The 13282-nt window shown below is 32.1% G+C and overlaps 1 protein-coding gene across 1 annotated transcript in view; it reads right to left on the minus strand.

The window, feature by feature from the left end:
• The window catches only part of DNAH8 (dynein axonemal heavy chain 8), a 408086-nt gene that overhangs the window by 245903 nt on the left and 148901 nt on the right, over positions 1 to 13282 (minus strand). The window contains exons 26-28 of the mRNA XM_074311023.1: positions 11431 to 11569; positions 7240 to 7436; positions 5293 to 5419 (exon numbers count right to left, since the gene is read on the minus strand). Of these exons, the coding sequence (XP_074167124.1) occupies positions 5293 to 5419; positions 7240 to 7436; positions 11431 to 11569 (463 nt within the window). The remainder of the gene's footprint in view (positions 1 to 5292; positions 5420 to 7239; positions 7437 to 11430; positions 11570 to 13282) is intronic.

Consider the following 13282-nt stretch of genomic DNA (forward strand, 5'->3'; position numbering starts at 1 on the left):
CTATTATTATTTCCACTTTACAGATAAAGAAACGGAGATACTACAAAACTAAGAAACTACGAGGTTCAATGCTTTGCCCATATACCTAGTGTCTAAGGTAGGGTACGCATTAAAGTGGATTCCTAGTTTCATGACAAACCCCTTTCCTGTCTAAATCCAATTGCCTCATTTTAGCAGATAAGAAAACTAGGCCCACAAGAGGCCAGGTTTGAACTCCAGCCTTCTATATTATTTTATATTTATCTATATAATGTTGATTTCCAACACCCCTTGCCCAGTCTTTCAAGTATAATATAAGCTTCTTGAGATCAGTGACTCTTTTTTATATTTTGTTTTTATTTTTCCAGTGCCTAGCACAGTATTTTCTTGTACATAATAAGATGCATAATACATGTTTATTCAATGGAATTCAGCAAGGGATAACTCCCAAAGTAGGCAGTAGACAAAGAGAAAATAGAGTGAAGGAAAAAGATCACAAGATTACACTCTAAATAAGGGAGAGAAATGAACAAGAAAACAAATATGATACTTATTCATATTTATTAATGTCTACCTTTTTCTATATTAAGACACATATTTTGAACATATCTTGGTAAATGGTGGGAGATCTTAATCTATACCTAGTTTGTGTCCTATTGTTTTCCAGTTTTTTCCAGCTGTTTTTGCCAAATAGTGAGTTTTTATCCCAAAAGCTGGGTATGATATAACTGACTTTGGTGATTTGTGTACTAAATCTATTCCATTGTTGCACCACTGAATAGAAAATTTGATCTTTAAATAAAGACTTGAGAAGCACAAAAAGGGAAACAGGGAAGAAAATAAACCTTTGTTTTTTAAAGGTTAAAATGTTTACATGCCTTCATAGGAAGATGATACTTGTAATTCTTGAGAACTGCATCTTTGTCAGGGAAGTTAGAAATGACATACATATACAGATGGTGTAGGTATAAGTTGACTATAATGTGATGATATTAAAAAGAAATTAGGGGTGGAAAAGTTTTTGTACTGAGAAAAGAAAAACAAAAGGAGGTAACGTGGGGAAGCATAAAAGATAGTACAGTACTGTAGAAGGAAAGAAGGGAGGGGGCTGAGCATGCAATCTCATAAATTTCAGTTCAAAGAGGGAATAATACACATACTTAGTTTGGTATAGAAATTTGTCTCATCCTATAAGAAATTAGGAGGGGAAAAGGGAAAGACAAGAGGGAGACTAATTGAAGGGAAGGCAGAATTAGAAGGGAAAAGGGATAAGAAAGAGGGGGATGATAAAAGAGATAAAAATAATAATAAATATTGGAGGGGGGGGTGGGAAAACTTGGACACTACTGCATTACTTAGGAGGTTGTGAAATGATCCCACATTCTGAAAAGCAATTTGGAACTATGTCCAAATGACTATAAAACTATGCCTATCCTTTGATTCAGCATTCTCACTACTGGGTCTGTACTTCAAAGAAATCATGAAAGAGGGGAAAGCACCCACCTGTGCAAAAATGTTTATAAGAACCCTTTTTGTAGTGGCAAGGAACCAGAAATTGAGTGGATGCCCATGATTTTGGGAATGGCTGAATAAATTATGGTATAGGCATGAAAAAGGAATATTATTGTTCTGTAAGAACTGATGAGCAGGGTGATTTCAGAAAAGTCTTGAAAGACCTACATGAACTGATGCTGAGTGAGGTGAGCAGAATCAAGAGAACACTATACATAGTAATGACAAGATTATGAGATGATCAACTTGGGGAAGAGGGGAAGTTAAGGAGGAGAGAAAAATTTGGAATGCAAAGTATTACAAAAATAAATATTGAAAACTATCTTTACATGTATTTGGGAAAATAAAATACTATTGAAAAATTAAAAAAAAAAGAAAGCCACATGATAATATTAAAAACAAAAACAAGAAGATTATGTAATGATCAACAATGTGGTGATTCAAAACAATTCCAACAGAATTAGGTTGGAAAATGCCAACCACATCCAGAGAGAGAATTACAAAGACTGTAGATTAAAGCATACTATTTTCACCTTTTTTGTTTGCTTCTTTCTTGTGTTTTTTCCCCTTTTGGTCTGATTTTTCTTGCACAACATGACAAATATGGAAATATGTTTAAAAGAATTGCACATAACGAATTGTTTTCTATCGTGGGGAAGGGAGAGATAAGGGAAAAAGAAAAATTTGGAACACAAAGTGTTACGAAAATGAATGCTGAAAACTTTCTTTACAAATATCTGGAAAACTAGAATACTACTGAAAACAAAAAAGCCCCATCAAATTACCAATATCAAAAATGAAAAAAAAATGAATTAAAAGCTAATGAAATTAATAGGAGCTATTTTGCCCAATAATATGCCAACAAAATTGACAATCCAAATGAAATGAATAAATCTTTACAAAAATGCCTGGTTTAACAGAAAAAAGAATACTTAAATAACATAAGTGGTTTTTTTTTTTTTTTTTGCCTTAGAAAAAATTGCCAGGACTAGATGGATTTAAAAGTAAATTCTACCAAACTTTTTTTTTTTTTTTTTTTTTTTTTTTGGCTGAGGCAGTTGGAGTTAAGTGACTTGCCCAGGGTCACAGGTAGGAAGTGTTAAATGTCTGAGATGACATTTGAATTCAGGTCCTCCTGACTTCAGAGCTGGTGAATCATCTAGATGCCATCTCTATCAAACATTTAAAGAACAATTAATTTCAATAGTATATCAATTGAAAAAAACAGGTAATAGAGTCCTACCAAAATCCTTCTATGACACAACTATGGTCTTAAAACCTAAACCTGAGAAAGTCAAAACAGAAAAAAAAATTACAGTCAGTTTCATTAATGAATATTGATACAAAAATGTAAATAATATATTAGAGAGACTTTCCAAGACATATCACAAAGGTCATACATTATTACCAGGCTAAATTTATATCAACAATGAAAGGTTGGTTCAATATTAGGAAAACTATAAGCATATCAATAAGCCAAAAATTGATTATTTCAAAAAATGCCCCCTTAAAAGCTTTTGACAAAATATATCCATTCTTATTAAAACATTCTGAATCATGGAAATAAATTTCTGAATCATGGGAATAAATGAAGCTTTCATAAAATGATAAGTAGTAATTATCCAAAGTGAAGAGGAAGCACATAATGGAAATAACCTAGAAGCCATTCTAATAAATCAAGGGTGAAGTTATCCATTGTCATCATTACCATTCAATACTGTGCTAGCTATAAACATGTTAATATAATTAGATAAGTTAATATAATAAGACAAAAAATACTGAGGAAATAAGCATAGGCAATGAGGAAGTAAAACTATCACTTTTTGCATTTTACTAGGAAAACCCAATAGTCAACTATAAAAAGCTAACTGAAAAAAAATCAATACTACTTCAGCAAAGTTGCTAAAAATTAAAAATAAAATGAACCTATAGAAATCATCACCATTTCTATAAATTATCAACAAAACCTAGCATGAAGAAATAGAAAGTCCATTTAAAGTAACTACAAACAATATAAAATACTTGAGAGTCTACCTGCCAAGACACACAAAGGGACTATGTGAATACAATTACAAAACACACTTCACACACAAAGATAGAGCTAAATAGAGAAATAATAGTTGCTTATAATAGGCTGATCCAATATAATAAAAGTAACACTGTTACTTAAATTAATATATTCAGTGCCATTCCAATCAAATTATGAAAGAATTACTTTAAAGTGCTAGAAAAAAATTAATATGAAGGAACAGCAACAAAAAATGGCAAGGAAAGAAATTTAGTAGTACCAGCTCTCAAACTGTCCTAAAAAGCCGTAATCACCAAAATTAAGTACCTCAGAAAATTTAGTAGAAACAATTTACAAACAAACAAAAATTTAACTGAGAAAAGTGTGTACAGTGGAGTGAGTTGAATGTAAGCATTTCTCAAGGGACTAGGCCTCTTCTTCTAGTGAGACATATACTATGACTCTTTCCTAAAGAAAACTTAAGTCTTCAAACTAGTAATCTTAAAACCTCCTGGTTTGAAGGCAGCTTTTAAGATTACTGTTGAAAGCCACATTTTCTTAATTGTAAAAGGCAAGAAACAATATTGTCTATTATATTTTGAGGAAGCCTCTTGGGTCAGAGTAAACACAAGCTCTTATAAAAGCAAGGGAAAAAGAAAAATTTTTTCTCAACTTAACAGCTATTAAAAACAGGGTAGTGATCAGTAAATACTTGTTTAGGTAAGTATGAGACTGAATTTCAATTTTCTATCTAATTCTTCTGTTTCTAATTTTTTCTCTGAGAATATGTATGCTGAGAAGCTGATTTTTCTAGCCTGGTAAATTCTTGAGTTCAAGAGTTTCTGGGTCTTTCAATTGGTGCTAATTGCTCTAAAGGAAGGACATGTTCTACTGTGATACTTTTTAGGAGCAACAACTAGGAACAATAAAAAGGATCCTGGCCCTGAAGAAACTAAAGGATAATACCTAGTTGGCCAGAAAATCTGTATAAATTAGTAACTCAGAAAGCTTGGTACTGAAATGAAACTGATATCAACTCAGCAGTCCTCACAAAGTTGTCTCTTTCTTTTAGGGAAAACATAATGTATGATGGTTTTGTGTGTCTGGCATTGGGGTGTGTGTGTGTGTGTTGTGTGTGTGTGTGTGTGTGTGAGTGTGGTTAGCACAAGTTTTTATTTTATGAGTTTTTTTTTTTTATGTGTTCAGTAGAGGAAATAAATACCATCTCATATCTGACCTATTTTTTATATTGTGGTCTTTTTTAGAAGGGAACCCTTTTAGATGATATCTAGATCTGAGCCATACCTAAGATTTACTTAAGGTTTTTCTAGAACTTCAGCATTAGTGGCATATATACGAATGCAAGAAAAAGCCTTTATCCCCACTTTTGGGGACCAGGCTCTCCTAGGAATTAATCTGGGTATGCATGAACCATATGAGGTGGTATCTTTGGGGCATTAAGTACTTTAGGTATCAATTTCCATTGTTATTGCTACAACTTTTTACCATTCCAAGATTGAAATAAGAGATCTGACAAGGAATTAAGTAGTTAGTTTTTCATAATAATAATAATATGCCCTCTTTATCACTAAATCATTCTTCCTCCCTACCCACTTCCCAATCATTGTATTAATACATACAGTCTTTTATTTATGGATTTTTTCCAATCTAAGTTATGTCCTATAGAGGCACTAGAATAATATTTAAGCTTTCAAAATATCTGTCATTTACACATATATTATAGTAACTGCTAATAATTAATTGATCCTATATTTTAAGTAAGAAGTAAATACCTGTATGTAATTCAAGTGCTCCCACAACAATAGTAGGCTTCAGCTCTTCAATCTCTTGTTCAAATGTAGCATAATGAAGAATTTCTGTTCTGATTTCTGTCAGAGAAGGATTGCTAGCCAAAAATTCCTGTTAGTAGTTTGAATAGTTGTTAAGTATTTTAAATTTTATCAGTTACAAATCTCAATGATTCCTTTTAACAATGATATATATATTCAAAACATTACACATATGTTTTCAGGTAATGAACTATAATCTGAACCAATGAAGGAAGTACCAACAAAAGTAAAATTATAAATGTGTCAACACATCTAATTATGTGTTATAATATGAAATGATCCTATAAAGAAGAATGGATCCTCGACAGACTTAGAGAAAAAGTTGTAATATTGAAATGATTTCTGCCTTTCTCCTGCCTAGTCTCAAGTGAGCCAACCTTCAGAACAAACTGTGACCAGAGTTACCTCCTGATGATTACTAGCAAGCCTCAAAACAGGACCCTGCTTTCTCAGATATGAAGATAAAAAGAAAAACACATATGACCCAAAGATTCCTGACTCTAGATAGCACATGGGAATACTCATAGAAGCACCTAGTAGCACAGTAGATATGAGTGCAGGTCCGAAGTCAGAAAGCCTTTAGTTCAAATACCTCTTCAGACACTTACTAGCTACATAGTCACTTTACTTCTTTTTACTGAAATTCTTTAACTATAAAGGATAATAATAGCACCTACCTCCCAGGATTGTTTTAAGGAGATTAGGAAAAATTTGTAAAGCACTTAAAATGGTACATAACATATAGTTAGTACTTAATTAATGCTTCTTCTTTTCCTCTACATTTAAAAGGAATGGGCAACATTTTTTAAATTGGCTTGTCCTGCTACATAATCACACTAAGTAGTAGTGTTTATGCTCACACACAAAACTGCTTGAGGAAGCTATTTATTTAGATATATAGAAATGATAGCTAGAAATAAGGAGCACCCATCTATTGGTATTTAGAGATAACTGCCACAGAGAAAATGGCAATTGTTTCATTATACCTTCAGAGATTAATGCTGACAAATAGTAACAATGGAGAGGATAACAATGGATATTTATATAGCAACTTTAAAATTTGTAAATGATAAGCAGCATGGAATAGTAGATAAAGATCTAGGGTTACATCTTGCCTCTGACATATACTAACTCTAGAACTCCAACCAAATCACTTAAGCTTTTCAGTGCCTTAGATAACTCCTAAGTTTCAGAGAAAGTGCTGATTTGCACTGGTAGAAAGATTTTTATTCACCAAAGAGTTCTCTAAACTAGTGAAATCACAGATCTAGTTCCTATCTTTCTTTATGCCTTAAGTCTGCAGAACACGACCTACTTTATCACTGTTGAGTCTCAAATCACTTCTGTCAGATAGGTACTACAGGTGTTATTATTATTATTTCTATTTTGTAAATGAGGAAATGCAGTATCAGACAAGCTAAGTCACTTATCTAGGGCTATAGAGCTAGTAAAGCTTCCTGAATCTAACTCTAAAACTCTGGTTATGGCCGGGCAATTTGAGGATCTGAAAATGGTCAATCTACTCAACCCTGAATAATTTCAGTGATACCATGGCAATGCTTAATGTACTGACCAAAAGAGAATAATTGGGCTGCCCACCCACAAGCAGAAGGTTGCTATGGGGAGTTCCAAAAACTTTCCAATAGTCTCTAGTTTATGATACATGAATGTTAACTGAAGAATGTTATGAAGAATGCTTGCATGATATGTACATTTCTGACTCTAGGATCATGGGTGTACAGCTTCAAACAATTCAACCCACTCTAATCATAGGAAGGGACCTTGGTTGTCATCCTTCCATGGTATCATTCCTATCAGTGGGATATAAGCAGTAAGAAAATAAGCCAAGCCCTATGAAAAAAATCTATAAACAAATTAGCTAAAATATACCTTAACTTTGGCATCTCGGTCTTCTGTCCAAAGAACTTTATATTTCTGAAATTCCATAAGTGCTTCAGAAGCTGCTTTCCTTAAAGAATTTACCGAAGAAGAAAGTAGCAAGCCCAATTTAGCAATATCTTTGTGTTCTGCAACACCTGGATAAAAATTTTTTAGCTTTCTTGCAGGAATGAGTTCATCATAGGACTCTAGGGAAAAAATATTCAAACAAGAAACAAATTATTACATTATAAAGTGTACAATCTTTAGTTTTTCTTATTAGAACATGTTAGTCTATTTCAATGCTTATATTAACATTCAAATCTTTTATTTTCCAGCTCTAGGTGGAAATTACATAATACACAGTGCTACTCTCAACATCAAACATTAACTTTTTAGATTGTGGTGTACAATTTTAGTCTCTAGATCTTAAAAAATGGAGAAATTAGAAGGTTCAAAAGATAACTGAAATAAAATTGATTAGGAGACAGAATAAGGAGAAGTTTAAGAAACTGAATTATTTATTACCCAAATGAGGATACCCAAATGAGAACTAAAGAGTAACTCAATATTTTCAAATATATATATAGATATAGATATAGATATAGAAATATATATATTTATCTTTCTTCTACTTCTTTTATAAAGCCTTCTCTACTCATCTAAGCCCATAAAGTTTGCTTCTTACTCTAAATTTGATATTATTTATTACTTAACATATATGTGGTTTTCCAGTTAGACTGTGTGCTCCTTGACCAAAGTTTTTAAACTCCTTTCCTTAAGAGCAAAAATCGATTGAATTATCAATCAAAACAAAAATCAAAAATTCTAAAGCCTAGAATGAAATGAAGCTGACAATGAATATGGAGGACAATTTCCAATATCAAATGGAAAGAATATTCTAGACCCTGTAATACTCACTGGATTATCAACACTTATTGGGACTAATTTCAGCCTTTTCTAAATTTTGTAGATGCTGCAAACAACAAGTTGGGATTAATTAAGCTCATACTTTAACCATCATTACAGAATGTACATCGTTTAAAGGATGTATGCATCTCCATTACTCCTTCAATGAAAAAGAAAAAACAGATATGACAGAGACAAATAGACACCTATTTGTATACATGCTGGCACAGGTGGGGAGAGCAGGTCATTGGCACTGGAAGTTTACAGCAGTCCTTGCTTTGACTACTTCCAAGAAAGAATTCAATCTGACCAGTTAGCATTTTCTGTATGTACACTAAGTTCTGACCCAGCAAACAACCAACAGGCTTTTTCTTCATCATATGGTAAGAAGAAAAGAAAACATTAACAAATGCCTCTCAAGTAGAAAGCCAGAATCCTCCATTCCACATCAGGATCAATTTTCCAGAAAAAAGTTCAGCAAATGTCCATGAACCCTCATATCTTGGGTCTTCATTTGACAGTTTTTCCTGACCCACTTAAAGCTTTATTTCAAGTTTAGAACTTTTATCAATCAATGACTTTGATAAAGGAAAAGGTGATATGTATGTCAAATTTTCAGATGACACAAGGCGAAGAAGAAAATGATGAATGAATAAGGCAGGCTTCAAAAGACCTTGACAGATTATCACACCAACTGTATAATAGTAGTAACTAACATTTATATAGCACTTACTATGTGAGAAGTTAAGAACTTTACAACTATTTCTTTATTTGACTTTCATAACAATTTCATCAGTTCTTAGAAGTTTCTCTGAATGTCATCATCTCTACTTTATGGCTGGGAAAACTGAGACAAACAGATTGACCTGGGTCACATAGTTATTAAAGGTCTGTGGCAATATTTGAATTTAGATCTTCTTAATTCCAGGCCCAGCAATCTAACTACTATGCTACCCTAGACTTATGAAAGATAAAATCAAATAAGGATAAATGTCTTGTATCTTGGGGTCAAAAATTTCAAAAATTAACTTCATGTATACAAGGTGGAGAAGCTATAGTAAGGTATAGTAATAATATATATTCTGAAAAAAATCTGAGGTTTTTCTTGTTTTTTAAGTAGGAATGTAAGCTCAATATGAATTAGTAAGTTGATCTTGCATAAAATGGTAATATCATCTTTAGCTGTATTAAGAAGAGTTTTAAGCAAAGGGAGTACCTATCAATTAAAAATGACAGAATAAATCAAGGTACTACATGAAAATAATCTAATACTACTGTACCATATGAAATGATGAAAAAGATAATTTCAGAAAAACTTTTATGAATTGTTGCAAAATGAAGGGAGCAGGACAAGAAGACAAATAGAATATTAAAAAGAAAAGATATTGTGAAATACTGTGATTAAATGCAACAACCAATATTGACTTTAGAAGACTAAGTATGAAGAATACAATTACCCACTTCATCACATAAGGGAGAATGGACGCTAAGAAAGAATGATACCTATATTTGGAAGTATGGTACATGTATGGATTTGTTTTGCTTGACTGTTTCTACATGCTACAAGGATTGTACTTTTTCTTTACAGGGAAACAGGATAATAAATTAGAACAAAACAAAAGATACAAATAAAATAAGATTTTTTTAAAGTAAATGAAATATTAGTGAATAATTTCTAGGAAGAAGGATGTGATGATAGTCCTTTTACAGATTGCCCTCATCAGGCTGAATATAGAATATTCTGTTTATTACTAGGTAGCACAATTTAAGAAAGATATGGATATAGTGGGGCAACCAGGATGCTGAAGGACCATGAATCCATGCCATATAAGAACCAACTGAAGAAACTAGGATATTTAACTTGGAAAAAAAAAAGGAACACTGGGAGAGAAGAGGAATAACTATGTTCAAGTATTTGAAGGTCTGTCATGTTTAAGAGAGATTAGATTTGTTCCATTTGTCTATAAAAGGCAGAATCAAGAGTAAGCATTTGTAATAACAAAAAGGCAAACAATAGCTTAATATCAGGAAAAAAAATCTTCCTAACAAACAAAGCTGTTCAAACTAGAAGACTTCAAAAAAGCAGTTTGGAAGACAACTTAGTATTATAAAAAATATTTTCAATCAGCATGGTCTTTAGCTTTTGTGGATTCTTTAATTTTTTTCTTTCCTCTATATTAGTATGCCTTAGTAAATGTTAGAACAAAACATTATATGGTACGTTAATTTGTTTATTTTGATTCTACCTTCCCAAGTGAAACTGTCTACAAATGTTTATAATTTTTTGTCTTTGTTCCATTTTAATCTATCTTTAAGATAGTTTTATTTATTATGCTTCTTTCAATTCTTTCTTCAGAAGGTTTAAATCTCATATCTCATAATGATGAAGTGCAGCTATCTCCTGCATGTTATGAAATTTCCATAGTAGTAAGTAACAAATGTTGCTTTCAAAGGGATGTAAAAAAGTGAGAGAGAGAGATTTTAATCTATAAGATAGTTTTATTATGCTTCTTTCAATTCTTTCCTCAGAAAGTTTAAATCTCATATTTCATTACTATGAAAGTTATCTCCTGAATATTAAGAAAAGAAATTATTTCCACAGTAGTAAGTAATGTTGCTCTCAAATGTGTGTAAAAAAGTGAGAGAGAGGGACAGAGCAATACAGAGACACCATTGTTCCAGCTCTAGAAAAATGCCTGGGTGAGTTTACCTAATTCTGAATTACTTTTTATATCACAAGAATAGAAAAATGAAAGGTTCCTTCACTTTTGCGTGAGGAAACCATGAATTTAGTCTTATTCCCACTATGGTCTAAACAAATGAGTTCACTAGTTGAGATATATGGTATTTAATAGCAAATTAATATAATTAATATATAATATTAATAATAATATAATTAATAATAAATGTTAAAAACAAAGAGTAGGCATAGTTCTAACCAATTTTTAACTTTTTATCTATGCTTATGAAACCCAGAGAAACCCAGGGAAAGTTCTTATCCACAAATTTATTTTTGTATTTGCAGAACATGCAATATCCATTTTACATATGTAATTTAACAAAATAATTAAATGATAGGTCATTTTAAGGCTGCATAGCATATTTTAAAGTGTTTTACTAATATCTTTCCTATAGTCAAAGTGAAAGACTATAGCTATGATCTCTTGAAGTCTTTTCCAATTTGGAGGTTCTATGAGTTTATTATACGATGACATGACCAAAATTTGTTATGGTAATTAACATTTTAAGTGCAAAGTTTATTTTTTCCCATTTTATCCACTTCTCCTGAGCTACCTTGTGTTGGAGAGGCTCCTGCCTTCACATGGCGCACTTGCTGCTGTCCCCAATAGGCCACTCCTCTACTCACTTCTAGAGTTAACTGGATCATACGATTGATGGCTTGTTGAATGTCATCCAAACTAGGAATCATTACCTATATGAAATAAAAGCAATAATTTGTAGCACTCTGCAGATTTGCCAGAATACAGGAAGAAAAATCACTGTCCTGTATTCAAAGGTCTTATCTGAAGATTAACAATAGTGCCTTGTCTATTTAAAGCAATAGGGTGGGGTGGTCATAAAGCAATTGACATGGAATCAGAGAATGTTAGGTTCAAATACTACTTCAGACACTTAACTAGTTATATGGAATTAGGAAGTCACTTAGCCTCCATCTGTAAAATGGGAATAATTATAGTACTTATTTCCCAAAGATTGTTATAAAGATAAAACTCCATTCCATTCCAGAAATGAAGAAACTAGGGCAAACAGAGGTTAAGTGGTTTACTTGCAAACTAAACTGAATAGTGCTTTCATAAAATACTAATCCACCTACCCAATTACTATATTCCAGATTCATCAATCACTTTGTGATAACCATGAAGAGGCTACTCTTTATAGGATTGAATTATCTGTTTTATAAATACCAAGATGAAGAACTGAGCTTAGTTTATGCCAATTCATTAATTGCTAAATGAACTTCTGCAATTAGTTTCCAGAATTATGTTTCCTGCTGATATTACCCATTACTTCATTCTTAAAATAGATGCATTCAAATTAAGACAAAAAATGTGATTGAAAGAGTTTTCATTTTGAATGATTTTAAAGATTTTTAAAAATTTAAAGAATTTAAAATGTTATGTTCCTCTGACTCAAATTTATAATAAAGTAATTTCCCAAATGATAAATGGTCAAAGGATATGAACAGACAATTTTCAAATGAAGAAACCAAAGTAATTTCTAGTCACATGGAAAAAATGCTCCAAATTACTACTGATTAGAGAAGTGCAAATTAAGACAACTCCGAGGTATCTCTCAGATTGAATAAGATGACAGGAAAAGATAATGAAAAATATTGGTAGGGATATGGGAAACTGGAACACAAATGCAGTGTTGGTATTGTTTTGAAATGATCCAACCATTCTGAAGAGCAGTATGGAACTATGTCTAAAGGACAACCAAATTGCATACCCTTTGATCCAGCAGTGTGTTTACTGAGCCTATATCCATGAAAGAGGAAAAAGGACCCACATGTGCAAAAATATTTGTGGCAGCCCTTTTTATAGTGATAAGAAAATGGAAATTGAGTGGATGTACATAGATAGGGGAATGGTTGAATAAGTTATGGTATATGAATATGATGGAACATTATTCTATAAGAAATGATGAATAGCTGATTTCAAAAAAGCCTAGACAGACTTATTTGAACTGATGCTGAGTGAAGTAAACAGAACAGGAAAACATTATACACAGTAATAACAAGATTATGGGATGATCAACTGTGATGGATTTTGATCTTTTTAACAATGTAGTGATTTGAGACAATTTGAGACAAATTCAAGACTCAGAGTAGAAAATGCCATCCATATCCAAAGGGAAAAACTAGGAAGACTTAATGTAGATGGAAGCATGGTATTTTCACCTTTTTTATTTTCTTTCCCGTGGTTTTTTTCCCTTTTGATCTAACTGTTCTTATACAACATGACAAATATGGAAATATTTTTAAAAGGACTGCAAATATTTAACCTATATCAGATTCCTTGCTGTCTTTGGGAGGGGAGGAGCTAAGAAAGGGAAGAAGAAAAATTTGGAACACAAAGTCTTACAGAAATGAATGTTGAAAACTATCTTTACATGTATTTGGAAA

This window comes from Sminthopsis crassicaudata, chromosome 4 (assembly GCF_048593235.1).
Source record: "Sminthopsis crassicaudata isolate SCR6 chromosome 4, ASM4859323v1, whole genome shotgun sequence".
NCBI lineage: Eukaryota > Metazoa > Chordata > Mammalia > Dasyuromorphia > Dasyuridae > Sminthopsis > Sminthopsis crassicaudata.